General features: G+C 32.3%; 1 protein-coding gene across 2 annotated transcripts in view; it reads left to right on the top strand.

Annotated features, from left to right (window-relative positions):
* Positions 1-21424, top strand: part of LOC146529808 (B-cell receptor CD22-like) — a 158997-nt gene that overhangs the window by 113738 nt on the left and 23835 nt on the right. For both annotated transcript variants that reach the window (XM_085200449.1, XM_085200448.1), the window contains exons 5-8: positions 4736-4846; positions 7159-7365; positions 18842-18996; positions 19884-20028. In XM_085200449.1, the coding sequence (XP_085056575.1) occupies positions 4736-4846; positions 7159-7365; positions 18842-18996; positions 19884-20028 (618 nt within the window). The remainder of the gene's footprint in view (positions 1-4735; positions 4847-7158; positions 7366-18841; positions 18997-19883; positions 20029-21424) is intronic.

The raw sequence follows: 21424 nt of genomic DNA, 5'->3' as shown, positions 1-21424 counted from the left end.
AGAGAACGAAGTGTTTTGACACTAAATTATCTCTCTGTCTATCTATTTTGTTTATTTCATATAATTCACAATGTTATAAAAGAATTGAAAGTAATTATATCTCAAAAATTGAAAAAACCCGTGAGCCCGTCGTGGCGTGGATATGGATTGTGGGTTGGATATCTCCTCGAGGAATTAATATTTTTAATATTTTCATTTCCTCGTGCAACGTGGCTAAACACTAGCAAACTTCAATTTGAACAATTCAATTATATTACACGAAAAAAAGCTTGAAGCATTAGCTTCATTTATACTATTTATATAAATAAATATTTTGTTATACTATTTAAATTAATAAATAATATAAAAAAAATATTTAGAATTACAGAATAAGCAAATCGTAATTTCTAATCCTACTCGGAACAATGAAATTAATTTCTCAGAACTTTATGGCTTTATAGTGCTTAACGTCGTAAGTAAGGTATTAATTTGAAACTTAGTTCTTTGGTTTCTATATTGATAATGGGTATCATAAAATCTATTGTCTAACTGATTATTACATTTTAGTTGATATAAAAATATATTATACTTGTAAAAAGAAAAAAAATACGACAATTATGTTAGTTATCATAAATGAAAACACTCGAGGCAATTTTTTTTATTTAATTATATACAAACAATGTTAAATAATTTGTTTTCTTTTTTGCTTTACTCTGTTTGATTATTACCCACAAACTCTAATATATGACACTGCCGTACTCTACTTGTCACCGAATTCTTCAGGCATTGCGTATTCAGTGGCAAAACTTAACGCGACGAGTTTACCAGAATGACCAAATAAAAATATTTATTAAATCATTTCCCTGAGTGGGAATCGAACCCACTACCACTGCTATACATCCACTCATAAATACAAATAACATTGTCACAATGACTATACAACCAATTCCTCCTGCAACATAAAACAGATACTCCTTGAAAGAACTCATTATAACATACCAAAAATGGAAGGGATTAGACAATAAACTAGACTTCCTAAGTGTTGGAAGATATTAAAAAAACTGTTGAGTACTACATTGAACGCGATCAAACAATGTCACCCCACTGAGTGTGTGAAATTCGCGAACCCCTTTTTACTTTAATGAGGAAGTTCCCTGTTCACTGATTTTGAATATGAATTGGAGAGCGTTTTGAAGAAGTATCGCAAATAGCGTGGGGCGTTAAGTGTTATAAAAATATTGTTTTTCAAGTAGGTGCTACGGTTTTTCTTTTTGTATGGAATGATGTTTTAATTAAGTTTATTTTTTTGCTTCACTCTGTATCTCACATATAGCAGGGTACGCAGAGAGGTCTGGTAACCTAGTGTTAAGACATTCCGTTCAATTAAGAAACTTCCGTTTCCCACTTTCCATAGAATTCTGAGGCATTATGTGTTGAGTGGCGGAACTCAACACAGCGCTTTGCTTCTATACCAAAGCGGGGAAATGAAAACATTAAATATTTAATGCTTGCTTGTGAAAATATATATTATCATATTTTTGCATACATTTATACGTAAACATAAATGCACAAATAAAAATAATGTACAGTCAAAAATATATATTAAAAAAATATCCAAGTAGCTATAGTTTAGTATAAAATTTTTAATTTATGGATAAATATAACATCTTATATAAATAAAAAAAACAATATTGTATAAAAATAGAAAAACTTACTAAAAAGCAACTCTATAAAAAAGAAACAAATTTTGTTACTCACAATTTAAGTATATTATTCCAAATAACATTACATCAGTGCATAATACCGTCTAACTTTTATTCACGTGTCTCCCATTTGAACGTGAAACAACGTCAAAGCTCAACAGTAAACGTTCATAGCGCTTGTACCGAGAGTTCTAAACGTTTAAAACAAAATTCATATTCTGAATGAAAAATGCTATCTCAAAAATCACAATAACCATGATGAGATTGCTTTGGGTCTAAAGTAATTTGTCCGGGGTTGAATCCACCAGGCTTTTATTTTAGCAATATAAGGCAGGAAAAAGTTTAATATAGCAAACTCAATTATAGCCACCTCGTGTGCCCCGGATTTATACCTCGTTTCCCTTCTGAAGTCCATGTTAGACATAATATAAGTATTAATTTTCATAGTCGTTAGTCAGCTTCGATGGGGATTAGAAAAGTTTTGAGTTTGCTGTTTTTAAGCTGAAATCGATCTGATAGGGTAACAATGTTATATAGTTTTCTTTAAGCTTCATGCTGTTTCCCGCATATATGGGGGTAGTCAGTCCTCGTTTTTTCGCCCAATTTGAAATTAACACCACGTTTTTGCCTCGACACCAAAATGAAAATATCAAGTATTTCATTTCTTCCAATGGGAATTGAACTTACATCCCGTCGTGCTTACAGTCATATGTTTGTACCCCTACGCCACGACTGATCTCTAAATAAGTATAGTTGTTTAATATATATTTTTAATTTTTCTTTATTTAAACTGTTGGAAACCATTATTTATTTGTATTGTATTTGTATTGAATAGTGAACCTAAGAAATAAATTAAGTTAAGGAAATCTACAATACAAATATTATTTTTAATGAACATGTTTGCCATTGCCGTGTGGGGTAACAAGACGATGCGCGGCGTTGAGTTCCGCCTCTAAAGACGCAATGTCTCGAATATTCGGCGATGTGTGGGAAACGAAGTGCCGTGTCACTGACTATTTCTCATTTCTCCAAACGGGCTATCCAGCAACCACTATGTTATAAACTCGCTACTTAAAAAGATATAAAATTTTTAAAAATAACAAAATACTTAGTAGCGTAATTCTGTCTCCGCAATATGTAGTAATAGTAAAACGTGAATCTCTCATTCCTTGTAACTAACACACTTAAGTGAACCACCCAGTTTGATGAAGTCACTTAAAGCATTACAGCACGATAAGCCATCGACTGGTGTATTTTCTAAGATAAACTTAAGTAATATATTTAGATCTTATATTTTTTTTATTATTATCAAATTTAATATTTTTTTGTGTTTTCGTTCGTGGCTTTAGATATAACTTAAAAGAAGATGAACGTTATTTAAATTTTCTTTACCATAAATATGTCTGCCAAATTTCATTAAATTTGTTTAGCCATTTTTAGTAAAAACAAACAAATTTTTGGTTAAGGCAATGCAGGGCCTGGAGGGAAGAAATGAAAATATATTTAATTTCCTCGAGTGGACTGAACCCACACCTATCGTGAGGTGGCCTATTATATTTAGGGCGAAGTCGCGTGCGGTACTAGTAAATTATAAAATACACAAAATCTTATAAGCGAAATCTCAAACCATTGAAATAGCCAGATTAAATATAAAAAAAAGCATCTCAAAATCTTAATTTCTATATTTTGGCTGTTTTAGAATTATTCTATACACAAAATATTCTTATATAAATCTTAAGAAGTTAGCAGTCGGTAGAATTTAAATGTGTCATGACCTCACTTCACACTTTCAATATAAAGCTTGTTTTAACTAGAGCAGAAGAAGGTCAACGTTTGTTGGTTTTTCAATGTCTCGTTGCACGGACTTTGTGTTATTATTATGGAAATTTCATTACATTTTTGGCTGCATAATGTGCTTGAATAATTTTACTTGGTCTTTTTCATATATATTATACATATGTATATATGTTGGGAATAGCGTATAATATAAATGACGCTTTTGTAGCAATCCTATTAAAAGTAAGAGTTAAGAGTTTGTTTGGTTCAACGGGCTAATCTCAGGAACTATACTAACCAAACTGCAATCTGTGGGAAACAGAGCGACGCTAAAAGAACTATCTTTGATGAACATATAAATTATTGAAAATTTTAATCCATTTACATACATATACATATTTGGGTCAATTCAAAAAAAAAATCTTGTTAACCTAAATGAAGCCTATAACTTGAATACAATGTGAAAATTTCCCTCAATGTGATAATATCACTGTAATTTGATTGGATCCACTGGATTGCGGGCGCCGTAGATTGCTTTTTTGCGTGCTTATTTCTTTATAACTGCTCAGGAAACCAATCTGTTCGATATATCTTTATTATTCATAGTTTTCTGATCACGTTTAATTATGGAAATGATTACGCAATAATTATATTTTGGTACGAATATCTGATTTCATTTAAATTATGAAAAATAATAACCAAAATGTGAAATTAGTATACATACTGAGATCCCTAAGTAATCTTCTTAATATAAGGAAAAGTTAATCAACAAATTATACATCATTCTGTGGTAACATCATAGTATGAGAATATTACATTTATTTTTTTAATGAGGCTCCCGTGGCCCATTGGCACATGTCTGTGACTGTAAATGTGACGATGTGACGTTTGTGGGTTCGATTCACACTTGGGGGAATGCGATATCTAATATTTTTATTTTAATTCTTATTATTATTTTTTTCTAATTTTTATTATTATTTTTTACTTGCTGTTGTAATTCAGCATGTGAAGAACGTTAGGTTCTCTCTGTTTTCGGTGCTGTAGTGTTAACTGTTTTCGCCTGAATTCAAGACACTGCGCGTTGAATAATGAAACTCAACGTTACTCAAAATTACTTATTCCAACGAGTTGGGATTGAACCCATCGCTTTTACCCCACAATACCCGAATGATATTATCAAATGAAAATTATGATAGTATAAAAACACCTACAGCTACAGAATACATATTTTTACCCATCATTATTAGGTATATTCAAATTTCTTAATATTGTTACAGAGCTACCAGAAAAACCAAGAATTTTTGACGAAGAGGACAAAGACGTGGTTGGCGTTGCCGGTCCCTATATAGAAGATACAAGCTTAAAGCTCACCTGTGTTGTAAGTGGAGGTAAAATTAGCATCATAATTATGGTATAATTATATTTATTAATATTTAAATTATAACTTTGTATGATATTAGATTTCTACTAGCGTAATTTTTTTTTCATCACGCCGTGCTTCGTTTATACACATCATGCTTCATCCCTTAAATATAGCACTCTAGGCAGAGGGAATCTAGGAAGACTAGTGATAAGATATTCCGTTCTCCACTTTCCGTTGAATTCTTTGAGACCGAGAAAATGAAAATATTAAATATTTAGAAATCAATCGAGTGAAAATCAAACCCACCATCTGTTGAGTTTACAGTCGCCCATGCGCCATGACTGGCCTCAATAAAAATATAATAAAGAAAAGTATAAAAATAGACACAGTCATAACAAAGTAAAATGATCTATTAAACTAATGCTCATAATTATTTTATTTCTATCTATCACAAGCAAAATCATCTAAGCTAAAAATACAAATATATAATATAGACAACAAAAGATACCCTTTCCAATTCCATCGTTCGAAATAACAGCCGTTTTAACTATTTCCTTTGGCTATATTCGTAATAATTGTCTAGAAAATTTAACTTTTATTCACGTAACAACACAATGGCGTCAGAATAGCAGCGATTTTGGTCTATTGTTACTCCACCGTGACCCGCTAAACGAAGTGATTAATTTAAAAAAAAAACTCCATAGAATATGACTTAATGTACTATAAATGAAGGTTCCTTTTGTTCACCTGCATGTTAACGCATGCAAATAATATTATGGAATAACTACAGTTGTTTGTATTGTTAGAAGGACTTTTATGAAAGAAATTAGAGTGTATTTAATTAGTATTAATTTTGTTAGTAATGGTTGTGGGTGTAAGATCTATTCAGGTTTTTTATTTATTTAATGATGCTACTCTAGAGAACTTTGTTTTATAATTAGTATTAGTTTGGCGTTTTTAACTAGGCGGAGAATAAAGCAGTCTTAGCATTAAATTCTTTCTAGATCTAGAAAGTTCAATCTTTTTATAAAAAAATAGAAAAATAAAATAAATATTTAAAACATTTATTACGTATTTCTCTTTATATATATTTAGTTTTACGCTATGTCCCACAGATAGCAGGGTAGGCAGAAATATTCTACGTACCTAGTGTGTTGAAATACCCCTTCCCGTGAAGGAACTTTCATTCTCCACTTTGCCTGAATCCTCAAGGCATTGACTTTTGTTGCCGCGCTTTGCCTTGTTACCAGAGCGAGGAAATGAAAATACTTAATATTTGGCAGAAAAACCAATAATATTAAAAATAATTGGTAATACCAATATAAACACTCGCATATAATTATTTAAAAAAAAAACAAGCAAATCAGTATTTTCATATACATATTTAAATATTACAATAATATACCATCATATTCAATCACATAAAGGATACGCAAAATAAATAATTTCAATTGTCATTAGGAATTACATCTCAGTAGAGCAATTAACGCGGAGTGGCGGCTCTCGAGTTAGCTACGTTTTTGGCACGAACGTGTCAAGCTTAGCTTGTTATGTGCATTGTTTGTTTGATATGTAGAGTTTGTACGTATGTTGTCATGTCCATACAATTACTTCTATGTAGGAAAACTTGTATGTGTTCTTATTCTAAAGGGATTTTTGATAATTGATCGACTGATAGTTAATAATTAAATAGTATTTTCGTATACGCTTCCTTTATAGTTAAATATTTATGCCCAACTATGATAACGTCAACGCTATACAAAAGTCCGCTTTCATGCATGCATGCATTTCTTTCATAGACTATAGATAATCTTATGTTTACCAAATTGTAACAATAAATTATTTTATTTTACAAACATACAGCATTAATAATACATTTGATGACAAACTTATAAAATGCTTAAAACGTTTTCACGAAACAAAATAGGGCTAATAGCATTAAACTGAAGTTTAAAAAGACTAATCCAAGTCCTTATCATTTACACAACTTTTTTTAGCTTCTTGCTTCATCCGTGCAACGGAGTGCCAATCGCCACGAACTCTACATACCTCTTTGACCCTTTTACTGTCACCAACCTCTTCATACATGGACATGTTCACAGGGCTTCTCATGCTTTTCCCGTGACATGTGACATTTTCAGTATCATCCATACTGTATGCCTGTCTTATAGCACGCACTTTTGCTTTATATTTTGTCTTTTTTATCTATTTTTTCGCCATTCCTTCTTTCGACATGCCTAAGGCATCTGAGCAAGTTCTTCTTAATTCTCACTATGCCAAATTAGCTGGCACCCGCCGTGTCTGAAAACAAAAAAATAACAAAATTATTTCACACAGGTAAACCAATGCCTCGGCTTCGTTGGTGGCGTGACGACAAAGTAATATCAAAATTGGAGCCCGTTGAAGATGAAACTCGACTCAGTCTACTCGAGCTAAGGATACCCAAACTCTCGAGAGAATACTTTGAAGCGGTGTATACGTGTACAGCGGATAACACCGCTTTGGTGCCACCTTTGCGGGTCAACGTTCAAATCCAGTTATACTGTAAGTAACTCACTAGTTATAAGATATTTTTAGACCTAGTGCGTTCCTTAGTGCGTTCATAATTATAGAACAGAACAGATACATGTATATTAACAAATATAAAGTAATGTATACTAAAATATATATAGCATTGGCCTTTATTCTGGGATTTCGAACTCACATTTAAATTGAGTGAAATTTGTTAAAACCTGTCACAGCTATTTATTTTGTAGTTATACAAGGAAAAGGTCAACGGTGAGTGAAGTTACGCTCTGAATATGCCTAAGTAATATGTGAATCCCACGCAAAAAACAGGCTTTTACGGGAATAATAGGATTAATGTGGTGCTATCATTCATATGTAGGGGAAACGTTTTTTTTTGTTTTAACTCTAGCATTGACTATTATATAAGATAGAAAACTAAGCAGAATTCCCCATATAATACAGCTTAAAATTTAAAATAATATTTTACATCTCTTTAATTTCATGAAAGTATTCTTATAGCAATACAAATAAACATTCACTTTTTAATTCAAATGTACATACATTCATACATATGTGAGATATGTAACGAAAGATGATTAATGAATATTCCTCTAATTTTCGAAACAATAATTCACAGTCCGGAGCCGGTTATTACCGGGTGAAGGTGAAACGCCATAATACCCTTGACTTAACCTCGCTTACATTGTAATGTGGTACTCGTATTCTCTAAAGAACAGAATGAGTGTACAGTACGGTTGACTAGTCGTGGCCTCTGTGAAGTTTGGGTTTTTTAAACTGTTGTGCATTGTTCATTTCAGAATAAACAATCTTAAATAATAAACATCCTAAAATTAATTGTGCAATGCCATCTTCAACAAACTTCAGGGCGGCTACAACTCGTCAGGCGTATTGTATATTCGGATATATGAAATAGGTTACAGCCTTGGAGATTTGGCGCTGGGAAAATGATCTTTACTTTCGGACGTAGTGGAATAAGAATTTGTTATGATGGCCTGTCATATTTCAGTTTCTTCGCCATTTATAAATAAGGCTGTACGTACTGCTGAAATTCTTTTAATTTAGTTTATATTCATTTAAATATAAGTTTTTTGTTTTTTTTATGCAGTATCATGTATATAATTGGGTAGATATAGGGAACCTGGTGTCAACACTTTCTGTTCCTCACATTCTGTCCGTATTGGAAACACCACAAGTTAATTGATGTAAATCAAGGCCGTATTTTTCACCCACTCGAGGAAATGAAAATATTAAATATTTAATTTTCTCTAATGGGAACCGAACCCACAACCTGTTGCTTTGTTGTGCCGCTGCGCCACGACTGGCCTCTAACATAGCGAAGCATAAAATATTTCATATATTGGTATATTATATTTTCGAGGAAGAAGCAAGTTCGAACGTGACAAGAGATGAATACGCTTTTCTAAAAACTTTTATACTCCATTTGAACTCCTAAGGGATTCTTTCATCCTTTCATTTTTCTAGTGACAAAATATTATAAGCCCTACAGTGATAAAGGTAGTTTTAATATTGAAATGTGTTCAAAAAGATTTTTATCCTGTAGCGACAGTTGTAGGTTCAATTTCGCACAATCCACTGGTCGATTTTAAAAATGGACCAAACAAGGTTTTCGTTATCGGAAAATGAAGAACATGCAAATATTAAAGAAGAAAATATTTTTTTGAGGCTCGCTGCTTAACCCAGATAAGCCTACTGTCCTATATTTAGGACAGTAGAAATAAAAAAAATATCAGAATACCCTCTTTATCTAAGATTATTTAGTCTTATGATTTGCAGTAAGAAACGTGTCAGCTTTATTAGAAAAAATAAAAAGACAGTTATTTTAACAGTTTTTACCTTATATTTTACCTTATAAGTGTGTAATAAAAGTGCGTTGCAGACATGGCAAATGACAGGTATGTATAAAAAGTTATATTTTACTCGTGAGTTGTTTTTTTCTGTGTTAATATCTAGTTGATAACCTTAACTTTTGTACTAAATAAATATTCTAGCAAAATAATATAAATAAATTACGTATAACTTGTTACAAATACTAGCGTACTATATATAGGACAGTAGGATAATATACATGATTTTAGTACAATAATACCACTTTTTCTTTACAGACCGTTAGCTGCGCATGAAATTTTAGATGCTTTAGAAAATGTTTCTGATAATGAAGAAGATTATAGAGAACGACTGATATGTATTCTACCTCCTCCTGTTGATCCTGACTGTCTCACTGACGAAGATTCGGGTGAAGAAGATAATGTAACTTTGAATAATTTGCCACGAAACATTCTGCTTCAACCGGCTGAAGTAATGATTCAAGGGCAGATTATGGTGAGTGATACAGAAGAAGAACCTTCTGATTCTACAGGTCGAACTAAACGTAGGCGTACCTACGCATGGAGAAAACGGGACTTGGCAAAAAATCCCGTGAATTGGCCAGATGTTCAAGGCGCTTGCCAAGATAAGCGCCCAATTGAGTGGTTTGAAAACTTTTTAGATGAAGATGTTATTTCGTTGTTGGTGTCAGAGAGCAATAAATATGCTGTCAAAAAGAATTTGCCTGGAGACATAACCACTGAAGATATGAAATGTTTCATCGGCATATTGTTGGTTAGTGGTTATTCATGGCTCCCCCGTAGAAGAATGTATTGGGAAAACTCCCCTGATACAAAATCAGCTCGGCTATGACTAAGGATAGATTTGACTTTATTTTTCGCCACCTTCATGTCAATGATAATCTGGATTTGCAAGACAAATACACAAAAGTACGCCCCCTAGTTACACTTCTAAATAAAAAGTTCTTAGAGTTTTCTCCTCTTGAAGAGCATTACAGTGTAGATGAGGCCATGATCCCCTACTATGGTAGACATGGCTGCAAACAGCACATAAAAGGTAAACCTATTAGGTACGGGTTCAAAGCTTGGGTTGGTGCTACACGGTTAGGTTAGTATGTTTTTGGATGGAACCATATCAAGGTGCTACAACTATGTGCAATCCAATATATAAAGAATTGGGGCTGGGTGCAAGCGTTGTTCTCACTTTTTGTGATGTGCTGATTTCACGTGGCTTCGACCTTCCATACCACGTAGTTTTTGATAATTTTTTTACTGGGTCGTAAAGACCAAATTAATCAACTGGTTATTCCTCAATCGAAGCAAACACACTGTCGTCAATGTCACAAAAAATGTTTGACACGTTGCAAGAAATGTGATGTTGGAGTGTGTGTCAAGTGTTTTGAAACATATCATTCATAAATAGTGTTAATCTATTAAATTACATATAACAATGGGTAATATAATCAATAGTTATCTAATAAACTACACTTTTTGATTATATCCTGTTTTGTCATAAATGGTCTTTTATTTCCTCTTATTATCCTACTGTCCTACATATAGGACGGCTGTTTCCCTGAAAGCCTTACACTTAATTTTTTTTTCATATTTTTTTTTATGTTGCATAAGATCTAATAAACTAAATAATGTAACTTTTTTCAAAATTTTCAGAAAATTTTAGTTTCAGGCTTATCTGGGTTAATATTTTAATATCCTCGCTCTGGTGACGAGGCACACCGTGGCGTTCAGTTACGCCACTCAACACGTAATGCCTCCACCTCAGAATTCAGAGTTATAACGAAACAAAGTTCAATAGATATTATTGATCTTACTTGACACCCAGTCCGAAGTAACTCAGTGAAGGGTGAATGTCTTACAGTATTGTGGTATAGCGAATACATGTAAGCTTCATACACTGCTACAAGTTTGTGTTGTGTTCATAGAATTTGGTTAGCCTGTATTATATGTTTAGATATGTATGTATATATGTTATATTTAAGTATATATTTTGTAAGTTGAGCTTTGAAATTTAATATTTTTATTTCTTCGCTCTGGTAACGAGGCAAAACGCAGCATTAATTTCACGACTCAACACGTAAAGCCTTTAGTATTTGGCAAAAGGTAAAAAATGGAAGTGTTTTAATATTAAGTTTCCGGTTTAACTCTGCCTATCCTATCCTAAGCTAAAAAAACGATTACTAATATTCATGTAGGTATTTGCTTAAGATGTATGTTTTTAGTTGATTTTACACCTAGTTTGTTATAAATTTGACATGTTTCTCTGTTTTAACATTTGTTTTTTATTTTTATATCATCACGCCGAATCCAGGAGGTATCGCGTATTTAGTGGTGAAACTTTAATTTCAAGTGTGTTTTATCATCAACTAGCGACCCCCTTGCGGCTTCGCCCGCTTTTACTACTGGATTATTCATATAATGTATGTTTGCAAAGCACTTAAGATAATGTGAAAATTAATTAAACCCTAATGCAACCCGCATTTTCGTAGTTTCAATAAGTATTTTCCAATTGTTTTACTCGGCAAGGATTTTTTAGTAGGTACCGTAATTTTAAATCTGTACTACTAATCTTTTCAAGTACTTATTAAAATATATTTAAATGACTATTTTTATATAGTTAAATGACTATTTTTAAACGGAAGAAATTATAAACAAAAGCCTACCTACTAATAACTACTACAAAAAATATGAAACCAAATATATCGCGCTGAAATAATACATTCAACTCCAATTATCCAATACGTGCAAACGCATCTAAATCTTCGTTGCTATGCCTCTATAGCGGGCGGGTTCCTTTTTTTCGAGCTTGTGATTAATGCTGAAGAGGGTATTCTGTCCCTGATGAAAAGCAAGCACTACGTGGCTGCCTGTGAGGAAAATTAAATAGAATGCATTGGCCGGGAAGCGAACCCGGGCCACCCGCGGTGCAGGCGAGCATTCTACCACTGAACCACCGATGACTGCTCATGACGCGCTTGTATAAGCAAAACGTCGCGGGGCGCATTCGCAGCAAGGATGTTTTGATATTGTAACAACTTCTAAAGTACTTATTAAAATGAAAAACAGTAAAAGACAGTTTTGATCTACATTAAATGGCCAACGTAAATAATATACTTATTTATATGGTGAGAGTAAGGGATAAGTAAAACTTGAGTCAGCACAGCTGATGAGTCAACGGCGTGATGTGTCAATAATTAAATGCGTTTTTCTCTAAAACTATTCGCAATTTCGAAATAGTGTAAACAGCAAATTTTATCTTCGTTTAACATAGAAAATTAATAAAGTATTTTAAAGGATAAGGATTAATACCATTATGGAAAAATATCCCTCACAATAAAAAATATATTGAAATTATTATTTTTAGACAGAAATATGATCACTACACGTTATCCTTAAAAGATAAAAATATGCTCTCGCAGACTTTTTTGTAGATCTTACTAAGAGGAACAATACTCCAGTACATTATTTTCATGTAGTACTTACCATTAAAGCAGCGCATGCGCGAAAGTATCTCAACGGGTAGGACTTTAGACATATTTATCGTATTTATGTTAATTTACATAAGAATGTACAAATAATAAACTATATATAAACCTTCCCTGAGAAATACTCGACTTAATGGTGAAAACCGCATAAAAATTCGTTGGGTGGTTTAGAAGAAGAAGAGTTAGAAAGTTCAGACAGACACGAAAAGCGACTTTGTTTTATAAGATATAGGATAGGATAGTTATTACCCTAAATAGTGTTTTATCACTCTGAAATTAACCATCCATAAACAACCTTCATATCAAATTTTATAATTTGACGTCGTATAGTTTTCGTGATTTCATGATTTAATGTTTTAAAATTAATCTATTTAGTCCGACTTCAAACCTAAATATTTCAAAAGAACAAATAAAAATTATATATGGGACTAAAAATCCTAAAATAACCGTACAAACATACATACCTAATGTAGACAAAAAGATCACACGACTCATATAATGATAATGGATAATAATTCCTCGCCATATCAGGGCAGTGGTGTTCCACCAGAACAAAGGAGCTCACAAATAAAAACTAATGGTTCGCACGACATACAAAAGGAAATATAAACCATCACCTGCAATCTGTATAACGTTTGATCACGCAGCTTTAGTTCTATATTCTGGGCAAGAAATGGATTAAGTAACTATCTAATAATAGTGCTAGTGTAATGGTTTGTTAACAATATATTCGTGTATAACCGAAATACAGTCTTTTTATAGATTTTTTTTATAGTGTAATATTTTACGGTTATAAGTTCTATTTCCAGTTAATGAAAAAAAAAAAAATATCTGTCTTCACTCTGGAAAGGCAAAGTCCCGCGTTGAGCTCCGCCAGTCAACTCACAATGTCTAGAATTTGAAAGTGAATTATGGAGTGTTCTGACTTTAGTTTTTGTATTTATAAATAGCTCTCAGCTCTGAGATGGATTTTAGAGTTAAAAGCGAATAGAATTTTCATACCAAAATAAAAATAATATTTTATTCTCTATGTCCAATGATATAAGAATATGAATATTAGAGTTAAAAGTAATAAAAATACGTCTATAGTAACTGTTCCAAACCTTAATAACTTGGCAGTTGACAAATAAAATCCCAGGAAAATGCATGCTAAAATAAACAATTTACAAGTTCCAAAAGAACGAACGTATGAATGCACAAAGCACTGTCGGAGCGTTTTAGAGTTGTCCCGTACCTTCGCCTTTAAACATGCAGAAGAATGCAATATGGAATCTACTTTAGCAAAGATAAATCATTTTATTCTGCTACAATTTTGTGTTTAAAATAATTTTGTTTGAATGTAAACTATTATGTTCGAGCGTGAAAGATTGACGATGAAAAGTTTCTAAGATTTTACTATTACTTTAGCAATGGAATAGATTAATATATTTTTTTCATAACATATCGCCGTTATTAGGGATCTGTGCCTAAATAACGATAACATAACCTTAAACCCCATTTCATTTTTTTGTCTGTTCGTTTGTTCGTCAATATATTTTTCTGCAGGTTTCGTAAAAGTATCAAATTGAAATTAATATGGAATATACTGGATATTTCTGGAGTTGCTTGAAGCACAGAAAAACATAAACTTTCAAAGTCAATGCAATCAAAAAATGAAAATTTAAATGCTTCTTCGTGCCCCTTTGCCAAGAACGACCTCATATTGACGTTTTCTAAAAAAAATATATGTAAATCTTAGCGCTCCCTGATGGAACATCAAACATTTTTATAATTCAAGTAAGGTATCCCATCATTATCGAAAACGAGCATTAGAACGGTACAAACTTCAGTTTTACTTTTCAACTAATGTAAATGGAGGGCATTAGCGGTCTTTTGTCTGACAATCGTGACTGCGTTATAATGGCATTGTTTTACGTTTTGTCGTTATAATTTGACTCGATTATGCCGCGCTTACAATGTACGCACGTGCTCGGAATATTATTTCGATATTTTACAATCTGTGTAAAAATATTAGTATATTTTTTTTGGTGATTTTAAAATGAATTTGGTGTAGTATGTGTCGCGATTAAAAACAGCGTTAAACCACGTTTCTTAAAGGTAAGCTATATTAGGGCAGAAAAATCTGGGTTGAATTAACTTATTGTTTGCAATTTTACTAAATGAGAAAAGAGTAGGAGAAATTATTTTGTTAGTTAATCAAACAGTATGTGAGTGCAAAATGAGAGGCAACCACGGAACCTAGTGTTAAAACACTCCGTTACCATTAAGACACTTCCGTTCCTCACTTTCAATCAAATTCTGGAGACATTGCATGGTGAGTGGCGAACCTCATCGCTATGCTTTGCCTCGTTACCAGACCACGGAAAGGAAAATATTAAATATTTCTATAATAATCGCATTTACAATTATACTCTGTTCCATTACATCACGATGACAATATAATATATCTTATTATAAGATAAGATATAATATTTCTCATAATATTTTTTATAATATAAAATATAGCAATAATATTATAAATAAATACATCTTCATTAATTGTATTGTATGCGTGTACATATATCTATTATATGTACACGCAAATAAATATTGATTCTATACAAATGAAATACTTCATGAAACATTTCCATATAAACTATTGATATAATATTTTTCATTTCCTCTACAAGCAGGTCATTTATGTGTAGGTATAGTATGCAAGCAATATTTACGATTCAAAAAATACAAATCTCTCATCGGGTGCATTATAGCGAGATATTAATGAAACATTTTGCTAAAATCAGTATTGCACTCAGACCGGAAAAAACTAAAAGGCCAACACGAAGCAAATTAAAATACATGTTGAATAATCATACTGCATCATCTTTATTATATACCTATGTATTTATTATGTGCATATTTGTATATAAAGAGAGTTCATTCAGTTAATTTTATATCGTTTTATTTGGAATTCTAGATTAATATGTTTTTTTATACCTTTTTATTAAGCAACGATTAGTGTTGTATTTTGTGCAGGGGAAATTAAATTAATTAAGATTTTAATTGAGGCTGTAGAGGTGCAGAGGCATAACCATGTGACTGTAAGCGCTACGGTTTTGGGTTCGATTCTCACTCTGGAGAAAGAAATATTTAATATTTTCACTTCTTCACTCTGCTAACGTAGGAAACTGTACACTGAACTGAACACTATTTTTTGCTACATATATCGTAAAGCTACAAAAAAAATTGTAGTAATTTTCCAGAGAATCCAACCTACAATTATTGTCTTTATCAACACTCAGATATTGCTAAAATATTTTTAAAATAAACATTAAAAGGAAGTCCTTAAAGCAAAAATAGAGGCAGAAAATATTTCCGAAAAGTAATCAGCAAAATATCTGTCTTTTAGACTATTTCACGCTTATACGGTTTCTGTTTGTATGACAACCTTTTCACGTTAGAAGCTTTAATGTATATGTATTTGGCTGTGAGTTATATTAAAATATTAATATGGTTATTTTACATGGTTTCCACTAGCTTGTAGGTTTTGGCTAAATATATACTTAAAATTATCTTATAGTTTCCTAAGTAATAACAAAATTTGGACATATGTACACGATACCTGTAAATTCATATCTAAATTAACAGTATATTTTTATTTTAAATTATAGATTTCGTTGCCAAGTGCGGCATTATGCTGATAACTGCAATGTTTTATATGAAACATTCTAACCGGATTAATTGCATATATTTCAGTTTTATACACTTTTGGAATTTTATGTTGTTTCGGAAATTTTGCAGCAGTCACGGGTAGACTGTGCTGGATTCGTATTTGCTCAGAGTGACCTGACTGTATCTTTCTCTCTGGTGTGGTGGGTAGACATTAAAGTTTTCAGACGGTAGAAAGTTTCCAATCATCTTTTCTATTGAATGTAAGATGTTTTTGGTTTTCCTAGCCAGGATATAAGATTGATAAAACTTGACATATTTTTGGGTTAACCTGCTTTTCTCTCATACTCAACTAACTACAATACACGACCATTATCATCATAAATGATACAAAACTTGCCTTAAACGATAAGCAAACAATTTTTAATTTCTTTAATAAAGTTTTCCACTAACTGGCGCACATCTGAGCCTTCAATTGAAGCGAAAACACGCGATGCTGACGTATTTGCCGTAGGCCTATTAAACCTGTTCTTGACAAGAGAATATCATCTCGTACAGTTGCCGTTATTTACTAGAACGCTACAATTTCTAAAGGCAAGCTGACGCGGATTCATTGCGCAATGCTTCGTGATAAGCGGTGAATAATACGGAACGTATATATATAATCTGTTAGTATTGATATTCTGTTGTATCTGTATTTATATTATTAAGCTGAAGAGTTTCGTGCTAATCTCAGGAACTACTGGTTCGAATTGAATATATTTTTTTGTTGGACAGTCTATTTTTTGAGAATTGCAAAAGTCTATATTACATGGTTATTAACCTTTAAGTATGGACGTCGGGTCTCACAGACCCATCTAGGTCTACGAATTCTACAAATCAGCCACTTCTCGGTGACCTCCGCCACTGAGTCGCTCAGTACCTTTCGTATTAATGACAAAATGAATATAGATAGCAGTGGTTGTGTCTCTGGGTTCAAAACACGTGAGTATTTAACTTTCTAAACGGGGCCTGGGTCTGTCAGACCCGACGTCCATGTTTCCCATACATGAATGATTTCAAAACGCCATATATTTTTATAATATTACAAAATATACTTTAATATTTTAATTGTATTATTTGTATTCAAATGTTTTTATTGTTATATATTTTGCATTATTTATTATATATTTTAGTAATATAAATATTATTTACCTAAAAAAGATTCAATTTTTTTAGTTTTTATGATAAAATGGAAAAAAATGATCGACCAAGCACGTCAGGGACAAATATATCGGTACTTTATAATCAACATTAAACAAAAGAATTGGACGACGACATTTTATAAAGAAAATAGCACTTTATCAAATAAAAAGATGCGTTTCGTATACTAAACTACTCTAAGAATTGAGAATGACTTTGACTCGCGTTTCGCGATCTGATCTATCATTTATTGAACATGAAGCTAAAAAAATAGTTTTGGGTTCTTGAAAAACATGTATACTTTGCCCCCATAAGATATATAGAAAGACAACACATACTTATGTTTACTGCAATCGTCCTGTTAGCCAACAATGTTGAAAGCCATTGTGTATCGATGTTCAATTATACCTTATCTTGAGGTGTTGTCAAAATTTTTATTTTATACCATAAGATGTAATTTCTTTATTTTTTTTTATTTGTTAGACTTTATATTTTGTTAAAAAAATATTTATTTCATTATCTGTCTTTTTTTTATAGTATTATTTTCTTAAGAGTCATCCCATGTGGCCAAGGACTGAAATTGTGACTTTAAGTTACTTAAATCGTTGTGATGCGTAAAGTTTAATAAAAAGCGATTTTATTTATATTGATTTTGTTTGATTTAAGGCTATTCATGTAAACTGAAACGTAAAATTGTCTTCTTCCTTTAAAAAACAGACGGAATATGACCAATAAATACACTGGTCTGACAGACCCGACGTCCATATGTGTGTTATAAAAAAATCACGTCCATAGTTAAAGGTTAAAACATTTTCACGTCCAATAATGTGAGGAACCTAAGTTTTTTAATAAACAGACTGTCTTACCATTAGGTTCCCAGGTTCCATCTGCCTATCCTGCAAAGTTATGCAAATGGGAGAAATGGGAGAAAGTTATGGGATACAGCGTTAGGCAAAAAAATACTTCCAGCTATTTCCATTTCCATTTGATCATGAGGGCGGATGCACAAGTAAAGCTAGTTAGATATAATTAGGAGTAATTAGGTTAGATTTATTAGCCTAGTACTTGTGATGGGCGTCGGTTCGATTTCTATGAAGAAAAACTTTATAATACATTTGATACTTTCACTATCGCTGTCTTTAAGTGTAACGTTGGGGTTCGGCATTTAAAACGCAGTGCCCTTAAAATGAGAAAACAATTTATTCCCAAAATAGCCAAAAACAATTTAATTACCTAACATTGAATCGTTTCTATGTAACTCGTTATATATTTAGCATTTTAAAACAAATTATACTATAAATGATAAAATTGTTTCAGTACGACCTCTACTAGTGGAAATATTGGCACGAGAACAACCACTCTCCGTCGGTCAAGAAGCAGAACTGGCCTGCAGGGCGATGGGCGCCAGACCCCCTGCAATCATCACCTGGTGGCTGAATGATAAGCAGATGATTGTGTCTGAGCCGCAAAAGGTAATCTTTATATATGAACCTCTTCTGTTACTGAGTGATAATGAAAAATCAACAGACCAAGATGGCGTCTTCGCGCAAGTGTGTAAATGGGTTATGGGTTTGATTCCTGCTTGGGGGAATGAAATATTAAATATTTTATTTTCTCAAGTGGGAATCAAACTCACAACCTATCGCGTTTCTTGTCATACGCTTGTGCTTCTAAAAAATAAAACAATTAAAACAAACTTTTATAAAGTAAGCTCTTGATTCTCTTGCACCTTTCCTCATACGCTATATGAATATGATAAACAAAACGTTTTCGCTTGGAAACTACTTTAAGTTAAACTTTGTAAGCAGGTTTCTGTTGTCATATGGAAATGAGGTATATCTAACTATGAAGATTAAGTTATAAACAAAATATATAATATGTATATGGAAAACAATTTATGAAGTCGTGGCGGCATCCTACTACTACTATAGCGGAATAAGATAATTTTATTTCGTAGCTCAGGCAACAAGACAAACCGCGGCGTTGAGTTCCGTCGCTAAGTACGCCAAGTCTCGAATTTAGGAGAAGAAAAGATAAAACTAGACCCTTTCCGCCTATCCTGCTATATGCAGGATAAAGCCTGAAACTGAAAACATATAAGTACAATTCGTATATATATTCCCACGATTGGGATTTGAATCCACAATTTTCTTGTTTGCTGTAATATTTTAACAAAAAAGAAAACTTATATATACTTATATATATATATATATATATATATATATATATATATATATATATATATATATATATATATATATATATATATATATATATATAAGTTTTCTCTATATATATATATTGTTTTGATAAAATTCTCAGCATTTGCCTGAATTACAAATGCATTACTTTGTTTCAGAACTCAGAAGACCGTAACGAAACGGTGTCCGTACTACAGTGGACGCCCAGCATGGAGCATAACGGCCGAGTCCTCACTTGTAAGGCGACTCACGAGAAGCTGGAACATTCTATGCTAGAAACATCAATGAAACTTGATTTGCATTGTAAGTAAATTAAATAAATTGTCTTAGAGGACGTGGTGGCGCAGGGGCACAAGCGTGTGACTGTAAAGGCGAACGAGGGTTCGATTCTTACTCGAAGAAATTAAATATTTAATATTTTAATTTCCTCGCTCTGGTAGCAAAGCCAAGCGCGGTGTTGAGTTCCGCCAATCAAAAAGCAATGCCTCAGAATTTTGGCGGAATATAGAGAAGGGTTTCCGGGTTCCCTCTCCTTACTCTGATATGGTCTATATAATAATATTTGATTTGATTCAATCCTCGCTGGCTACTTCGCTAGGAATAAAGCATGAAATTCAAAAACTGTATGAAAATTGGCATAGCTATTTCTAAGAGTAATTTGTATGAAAGCGCATCTAGATGCTTTAAGCCAAAATATACAAAGATAATAAAATGAGCGTTCCTTTGCAAAAGATATTTCCTTCGAAATTCTATAAATATTATGATAAATAAAGTTTTATAGGCACTTCCATCGTAACTATCAAAATTTTACCACTTACTTGTTTACAACAAAGCACAAATTGACTCACTTTACGAGAACATACGATTTTTCTACAAGAATGTTAATTTTGTTATGATAGACTATTACATGACTAAATAATAATCTTAATAAAAATTTGTCGAGGCAAGAGGCGGCGTTTAGTTCCGCCACTCAACACACAATGCCTCCTGAATTCGGCGGAAAGTGAAGAAAAGCACATCGAATTAAAATTGTACAAAATTATAAATATTTTTTTAAATCCAAACCTGAATCTAAAATATAAATAACACAACTAAAACGTACCTAACTAATTTATTTCAAAATGCTAACGATTAACTAATGTTTCACGTTTATGCATGTTCTCTGTCTCGTACGATGTACAAAATTGTACAAACAAAGAAGTAGTACTGTAAAAGGCTTTCTGTAGATGATAAGGTTGACAGTAGAGTCACAATGAATGTAAGATATATTTTTGAATGAATAGACCTTTTTGGCATAGTGGTTAATTTGATTGCCTTGATTAGTGTGGAGGAAGTCACCGTGGCCGAATTAATTAAAAGTGAAAATGACTTTAAAGTCATTATAGTGATCATTCATGGCGCAGAAGCACAGGCGAGCCATTGTAAACGAGATAGGTTGTAGGTTCAATTGCCGCTCGTAGAAATGAAATATTTAATATTTTTATTGAACTCTTTCTATCTATACTGAAATTCTAATAAAGAACAAACTTTTATATAAAAAGAAAATAATGGTATCAATTTCATAAAGTTACTTTATAGTTTTAAAATAAAATGTACTTTTCAATTTCAAGTTGTTCGTTTTCTTACTTCCATAAAGATATCATAAAATCTTTTATATCACAGATCTATGATTGAACTGCACCTGTTGAAGACATTCTTT

This window comes from Heliconius melpomene, chromosome 17, assembly GCF_056956725.1.
Source record: "Heliconius melpomene rosina isolate 202511_hmr_F chromosome 17, ASM5695672v1, whole genome shotgun sequence".
Classification (NCBI taxonomy): domain Eukaryota; kingdom Metazoa; phylum Arthropoda; class Insecta; order Lepidoptera; family Nymphalidae; genus Heliconius; species Heliconius melpomene.
This window is presented reverse-complemented; position numbering and strand designations above follow the sequence as displayed.